Here is a 7,851-nt window from a genome sequence, read left to right on the forward strand (position 1 = left end):
CTAAAGGTACATTGTTTTATCTTTTTCCCTTACAGGCTTTAATATTCTTTTCTTGTTCCCTATGCTAAATATTTTGATTATTAGGCATTGAGTGCAATACCTTTTTGTGGTTCAATCTTCTTGGTTTTCTGTATGCTTCCTGTACATTGACAGAATCCTGGTTTTAATAAGTTATGGAAATATTCTTTAAATTTTTGTGTGTTTTGCATAAGTTTCTTCACTTTCAATGTTCCTCAAATTTATAGATTTGGTCTTTTTGTGTTGTCCAAGCTTTTCTCTATTTGTTTGAATGAGGTATTTTTTTTATTCAACATTGTTTCTACCTTGCTTCAATGCCTTAAGATTCATTCTTCCATGTCTTATATTCCATTGTTAAGTCTCACCTCTGAGATTTATGTTTGAATTCTTATTTTCATTTCCAGATTTTCCTCAGTTTACGTTCTTGATGATTTTATTTCTACTCTAAATATTGGACTAATTTCTATCACTCTTCTGTGTTTTTATTGATTTCTTCCTTTCTGTAACAAAATCTGTCACTCTTATAGGACTATTTTAAAATTTTGGTTTTGTTTTGTTTTTTGAGACAGGGTTTTTCTGTATAACCCTGCTTGTCCTGGAACTCACTTTGTAGACCAGGATGGCCTTGAACTCAGAAATCCACCTGCCTCTGCCTCCTAAGTGCTGGGATTAATGGCATGCGCCACCACTGCCTGGCTATTTTAAGATTTTTTTATCCAATGGTTTCTGCCATGTTGAATTTATCAGAGCCTCCTGTAGGAGGGTTGCTGGGTTTATTGTCAGCTTGATATCATAGATAATGAGAAGTCATAGCCCTGCACTATGCATGGAGGAACACATGATGCCATCTCACTGCATAGCACAGCCAAGAATTGAAACTGGGTGAATTTATGTCAGTTAAAAATGGCAAATCCAGAAAACTTCATGCAGTTTTTTAGAACAGGGTTGCTGGTGGATAAATGGAACCCTGAAAAAAATGACAACCAATGGTAGAATACCATAAATTACTAAGAAGTAACCCACACTTTCTCCTAAACACCAGCAACATATTCATTCCCGAAATTATGATAAATTTTGTTTGACCACAAAAATTCACTAGAGAAAAAGAAACTATGAATTGTATTAGAATTTTATTTTTAAAGTATCTTGTTTGCACAAACATTAATGGTGAGAATAGAGTTATCACAGGAATCATGAATATTCATTAGTGAGAGCAACAGTTATAACTCATAATGTCAAAACATTGAATGCGCCAAGAATTCAAACAGGAACAGAGCTCTTTTAGGATTCAACTCTTTAACACAGCAAGGGAAGGCTGGTCATTGAGGTAGATGACATTACTGTGGAAATGCTGTCTCATATTCTTCCCTGTATGCATCAGACTGCTCATACAAGGGGATAATGTGCATATGTAGCAATGCCACAGTGGTTGTTCTGGTCTTTGACAATCTTCATGTAGCCTCGAATGCCCCATCTTCTACCCCAGCTAAAAGGAATTATGATTTTCATTTAGTAGAAGTATAACAGCATGAAGAATTTATAACAACACTCGACAAAATGACAACTTCACAGAAGTATCAGAAAAGGAAGAGGGTCTACTTTTGATTACTAAGGAAGATATCAAAGAAGACTCTAAATGCTACAGCATTACAAAAGTATTATGTTCTTCCCAGAGGTGATTCAGAAATAGCGCAGACTTGATCCTGACACCCAGAAATCAGTGGAGGAATGTGAATGCTATGATTATATATTTTGAGAAGATTGTTCTAGCTATAAGGAAGGTCAATGGTAAAGGACTAGAGGTCAAATTCCTGATCCTTTAGAAGCAAGAGTGACATTACAGTGTCCCTATAACACAAATTATTGAGACATGGGCACAGGGCATACCTGTCATAAAAAGGCTAGACAAATTAGACAGTGACCCTCTACATCAGCAGGAGACACTGCCTCAACATAGAAGTTGGATAATGCTTGAGAAAATAAAGAATCAGACTTCTACAAATGTTCATTTGTGTATGTGCATGCACAAACACAAACACACGTGTTCACAGACATAAAGATATTTAAGTATTCATATATGTACATGCTACTCCACATTTACATAGGAAAACAAGAGCATATTTTTTTCAACATAAGTGGGAAAGTGTTTTCTAGTTTATGTATCCAATTACTGACTGCAACCAGAAATTCTGTCATGAGTCTCCCAGAAAGGCAGCCAATATTCTCAATCACTGACCTACCTCTCTAGCCCCTGTAATTTTAGATACAGATTTTTTTTGGCAGATCATACCTGTTCTTGATTAGCCAGTACTTATTTCCATCTGTTTCATTTCCCTCAAATCCATAGCCAATCACCAGAACTGCATGATTCACAGTATTATTGCTGCAATTCGGCTGATGATAAATACCTGAGAGATAAAATGGAAGCTTTTGTGAGGCATCCATGACACAGGACAGTGACCACTGCCAGAAACTATAGGTAACCATTTTCAAAAGTTCCTGAAATGATGTAACTACCATTAAAGTTAATATTTGAATAAATTTTTACCAGGATTACTAACATGTATAGAGCCTCACAAAAAACTGAAGAAACCCAAATCAGATTTGTTGATAAACACTTTTCTATGTGGACATGAGATGAGTCCTTAGAACCATGTGTTTTTGCTACTATAATCTCATAACATCTTAAACTCACAGGATATAAGTTACTTGGAAGATACTCTCTTAAAATTTAATTGATTTCATATGATCATTCTCTATAATTATTTAAAGCAGCCAGCAAATGGAGGAGAGTTGAAAACTTATCTATCCAATAAATTTTATGAATTATGACATATTAACTTGAATTTGAGTGTTCAGATGAAAAACATCCCTCAGGATTATTGAATGGGCAGAAGAAAAATCCAGAAACCCAAAATTCACATCACATTTTACACAGAAAAGGGAGCCCATGAATATGTAGTGGTATGGGGATAATACAAGAAATTTTTTTTTGTTTCATCATATATGCTAACCTCCATTGTAGAAACCAAATCTGTTAAAGGAAGCATCAACTGCAGCAGAGATGGGCCCAATAGTTGCTACAGCTTCCATTAGAATGTCCTCGCTTTCTGGTAGGGACACAAATCCTGTGATTTCAGCCTTAGAATTCTTTGGATTGTACCTGCATGGTCCTTCCTTTAAAAGAAAAAAGTGGTAAGGGAGTCAGTTACTTCTGTAAACCTGCAGGAAAGCAGAAGTCACAACCACAGCACTCTGCAATTGGCAATGCAGCAGAACACACTACATTCTTGGCTGTTATTAGTCATCTCAGAAAGTGAAAGTGTACTAGGATATTTGGAACAGAAAATTAATTCTCATGCCTTCAATTATGACAAACTGGTCTTCCTATCCACAAGAACTTTTAGTTAAGACTTTCTTTAAATAATTTATTTATTTTTATTTTATGAGCACTAGTTTGTACTTTGGCTGGACATATATCTGTGCACATGTATTGGATGCCCTAGAAATGGGATTACAGATATCTGTGAGCTGCCATGTGAGTGCTGAGAGTTGAACCTGGGTCCTCTGGAAGAGGAGCCAATATTCTTAATACCCAAACAATCTCTCCAGGCCCATAAAAATGTTTAATGATGGAGAAGTTTGTATTATATGTACAATAGTTTGCAAATTGTTCCTATTTACAGAACCTAAGAGAACTGCATGGAAATCATCACCTGAAAGATGTGCAAAAGATGATACTTTAATGACAGTATTGATAGTGCACAGAGATATTCGGCTAACTAATGTGAACTCTGAAGGTAGATAAATGTGCCTACAATTGTCCAATACTCCAAGATGAGTAGCAAGGACAACATAGGATGTCAACTTACTTTTCCTTCATATGGATAGGTTGCCTCAGCCTCCAGACCTCCATTGTTCAAAACATATTCATAGGCAATGTATGGATCACCCCATTGGCAGCCATCATTTCCTTGAGTTTTAGTACAGTCCACTAGGTTCTGCACACTCAGAGGGGTGAGTTTGCCAGTTTTGTTGAACATCTGTCCTTCTATGGCACCAGTCACAGCAAAAGCCCAACAAGAATTACAGAATTTCTAAGCAGAAAATAAAATATGGTCATCCACAAACAAATACTAACTACACATACAAGAAAGGCAACATACAACTTACGAAAATTATATACTACCAGTTGATAGATACTTAGTAAGGGATGATAACTCTTCTAAGGACATAACTTTCGGCTCGTTGTTCTTGCCCCTATTTGTTTTGTGTGGACCTATTTGTTTTATGTATTATTAATGACAGTAAAATGGAACATCAGTTCTATAGAGAGAAGGGAGCAGAGGTTTTTTATTAGAAAGTGTGTGTGGTGATTACTAAGATCAATACACATCTTAAAATTATGAAAATTATTCAATGAAGAAAATAATATTTTAGGTCAATGGATGGAACTAGAAAATACCATCCTTAATGGAGTAACTAAATACCCAAAAGGATGTGCATGACGTATATTCACTGATCAGGGTATATTAACCATAATGTATGGACTACCCATGATACATGACACAGACCCAAAGAAGATAAACAAGAAGGAAAGCCCAAGTGAGGATGCTTGAATCTCATTTATAAGGAGAAAAATAGTCATGTGGGGCAAAGGGAAGGAGGGACCTATTCTATGGAGAAAGGGGGAGAGGAGAGGGATGGGGGCAGGATTAGGTATGGGGAGAGACAGAAAGAGGAACAAAGAGACAGAATAAATGGAAACATGCAAATACTAGGGAATGAGGGTATGGGTAGTGTCTAGGAATTCCCAGAGACCTGGGATGATGGGAGGCTCCCAGGAGTCAATGTGGGTGTCCTGAAGTACCTAACAGTGGAGACATGGAACATAAATAGGTCATCTCCTATAGCTAGCCAGAACTAAAAGTAAAGGGATAAAGACACCAACTGGCTCACAAAACTTTTGACACAATATTTGTTCTGTCTAAAAGAATTACAGATACAAAGATGGAAGAGAGTCTGAAGGAACAGCCAACCAATCATCCGCCAATTCAAAACCATCCCTTGGGCAGGCACAAATCCCAGATACTACTAATGATACTCTGCTATGCTTACAGATAGGAACCTAGCATCCTCTGAGAGGCTCTACCCAACAGCTGACTGAAAGAGATGAAGATAACCACATGCAAACACTGCAAGAAGGGCAGGTACCATTATAGAAGAGTTAGGGGAAGGATTAGAGGCCCTGAATGGGACAGGAACCTCACATTAAGACCAACTGTGTCAACTAACACAGAACTCTGGGAGCTCTCGGAGACTGAGTCACAAACCAAAGAGCATACAGAGACTGAATAACAGCCCCCAGCACATATGTAGCAGAGGGCTGCTTTGTCTGGCCTCAATGGGAGAAGATGCACCTAAACTTGCAGTGACTTGATGGGACCCTGCATGGCTGGAGCGACACCTAGGGGGCCCCACCCTCTCAGAAGTTAAGGGAAGGGGGAATATGGGAAAGGTACTCTGTGAGGGGAAACTGGGATAGGGGAAGCATTGGGGATGTAAATTAATTCATTAAAAAAAACTGCACATCTCTCCACACTCGTTGTTCACACAGAAACCCCAACTCTTTTTCTACTCAACAAGGTTTAAGGACATGGACTTCTAACACTCTCATACCTGTCTCCGTACTCGAGTCACATAGCCTTTCTTTCTCCAGTCCACAAATTTGGGTAGAACATCACCAACTGAGCGCTTCCTGATGATTTTTCCCTTCCTGTGACTCCGGAGTGGAAAATTGTTCATCATTTTTCTGAATTCTTCAGCAGTCTTCAAGGAAAATCCACAAAGAATTATAAAACAAGAGATTCCATGTATACCACTCAAGAAGAGCACATTGTGAAGAATTCCATGCTACACTCACCAGGTCACCAAATTCATTCATTTTCATTGTGTAGTCATTCTTCCCCAGGCTATTCTCCCAGTTGTGCAGTTTGATCATTCTCATGTTTTCTTCCCATACTGCTCTCCTCAGTCCTTCTTCCTCCTAGAAATGAAGATATGGTTTAATATTTACTTCTAATTAATTCCTTCAGGTACTCTTTCAGCTGCAGGTGAATAAAGATTAAAGGAAGGGTTTCAGGACACTGTCAACATTCTCTGCATACTGAGGAAAGGGGACTCTGGACACCATTTGCTCACAATGACTGCAATTAGATAATCTCTGTGTGTGGAGTAGACTGTTTCACCTATAATTGGCCTTGACAATTCAAAGGCAATGCTAATTCATTCATGGGTCCTTCTGTGGGTCTATTAGTTTCTGCCTTACTAACCATGGTGTATGATTTTTCATACTGTTTCTTCCAATCATGCCATTCAGCATTCAAATTGGGATCCAGTGCTAGGGCACCTGAGCCCACTCCGAAACACAAGATGGCCAAAAAGAAAGTAGGATTCATTCTCAAGACCTGGAGAAGAAAGATAAATTAAGACATGAATATATAAACATTTAAAAAGTATCTTCTTACTTCTTCCTCAGAAATTAAGGCATCTGTGGCTATTAAAATTCATTGAACAATTCTTTTAAATACCTTTCCAGAGATTGTGGAAAGGGGCTGAAGATATGTTTGAACTCAGTCAGCCACTAAGTTTTGTTAGGTCCAATAGAAAAACAAAAGAAGTGCACATGTGCAGAATTGTAGCAATGGAGATGTAAGGGGTACTGCATGATATTACTTCAGAAAGATCTTTGTACGCAGAGATGCCAGAAAGTAAAAGCAACCATGAATTTTGGGTATTACTAATTCACTATTTTTGCCATGTAAAACTCCTGTTGTGTGGTATCAGCTCCTAAATTCAAGATGAGCTTAAGGTTCAGGCAATTTGCCATCATATTTCTTTCTAACATACAGCAGGTGATGGGTTTGATTCTAACTCTCCCTTGTTGAATGGAAACTTTCTGAAATATCTTCTATAAAGAATGAGGGAAGAACCAGATACTATTCTGCCCCACTGTTGAGACCATGAGACCAAACTCCTCACTCACTACAATAATTAGAATAGCATTCATGGTGAAACCATACAAAGCCAGATAGGAGTCAAGCTGGAGTACAAGAGAAAGCATTGAAAGGGCTTCCATGTTCAAGATGCTCTGGTTGCTACAGCAAAGTCTCCATAGCACCTGAGAGGGACATGCCACTTTTTACTACATCTGCGCATGCCAGTATAAGCCCTTGCACACAGGAATTATGGGTAAAATAAAAATATCTATTGCCCAGGAGGTAACAGTGATGGCTACTGGTGTTCAAGGAACCAGATGTAACACTTTTTGGAGAGACTCACACATGCACTTAATAGGAACTTACACAAACCTGGACCCAGGTAGATACTAGTTTCCTCTTTGCCTTCTTCATCCCCCCACCCCTACATCCCACTCACACACTCCAGGCTGAGTCTTTAAGTATATTCTCTTTCTTGGGGATCTGTATAATCCTCCATGAAGTCTCTTAAGGCTCCCTTCTAACTCTGTATTGGCAGGGCCTTACCTGTGGTGATTTCTGTTACCTCAGTGTGTTCTGCAGAGTGAACTCTTCAGAAATTGCCGAGGTTCCAGGATCTGTCTTGGCAACCGATCACTCGGGCTTTAAATCCCAAATTGGTCACATCCCTCAGTCCTGGTAGTCCTTTGATTGGCTGTGTTGGTGACTGGATTAGGCCTGCAGGCTATGGAAATTCGGGCTTTTTTAAATATATAATCTTAGTTTGTCCTAATGGGGTGGGTGTGTGCAACCTCTGTGTACAGTGGAGAGCTAAATTTGTGAACCTTGCCAGAGG

The 7,851-nt window shown here is 38.6% G+C and overlaps 1 protein-coding gene across 2 annotated transcripts; it reads right to left on the reverse strand.

The window, feature by feature from the left end:
- Window positions 1-1,135: 1,135 nt before the first annotated feature.
- LOC110333954 (cathepsin R-like) lies at window positions 1,136-7,635 on the reverse strand. 2 transcript variants are annotated; one of them, XM_021215749.1, is made up of 8 exons: window positions 7,563-7,635; window positions 6,351-6,485; window positions 5,942-6,064; window positions 5,698-5,847; window positions 3,891-4,115; window positions 3,033-3,195; window positions 2,309-2,426; window positions 1,136-1,504 (listed from the first exon to the last, which is right to left on the reverse strand). In XM_021215749.1, exons 2-8 carry the CDS (start codon window positions 6,474-6,476, stop codon window positions 1,405-1,407), a joined length of 1,005 nt encoding a protein of 334 aa, XP_021071408.1. In that variant the 5' UTR covers window positions 6,477-6,485; window positions 7,563-7,635; the 3' UTR covers window positions 1,136-1,404. The 2 variants fall into 2 exon arrangements, with proteins under 2 accessions (XP_021071408.1, XP_021071409.1); XM_021215750.1 differs by lacking the exon at window positions 7,563-7,635 and having other exon boundaries at window positions 1,405-1,504; window positions 5,942-6,061; window positions 6,351-6,476.
- Window positions 7,636-7,851: the final 216 nt, after the last annotated feature.

This window comes from Mus pahari, chromosome 16, assembly GCF_900095145.1.
Source record: "Mus pahari chromosome 16, PAHARI_EIJ_v1.1, whole genome shotgun sequence".
NCBI classification, from domain to species: Eukaryota; Metazoa; Chordata; class Mammalia; order Rodentia; family Muridae; genus Mus; species Mus pahari.

Coding starts and splice junctions, on each gene's coding strand:
- LOC110333954 (XM_021215749.1), bottom strand. CDS start 6,476: ATGAATCCTACTTTCTTTTTGGCCATCTTGTGTTTCGGAGTGGGCTCA. Junction 3,196..3,890: donor CCTATCCATATGAAGGAAAA/GTAAGTTGACAT, acceptor TTTCTTTTAAAG/GAAGGACCATGCAGGTACAA. Junction 1,505..2,308: donor TACTGGCTAATCAAGAACAG/GTATGATCTGCC, acceptor AATTCCTTTTAG/CTGGGGTAGAAGATGGGGCA.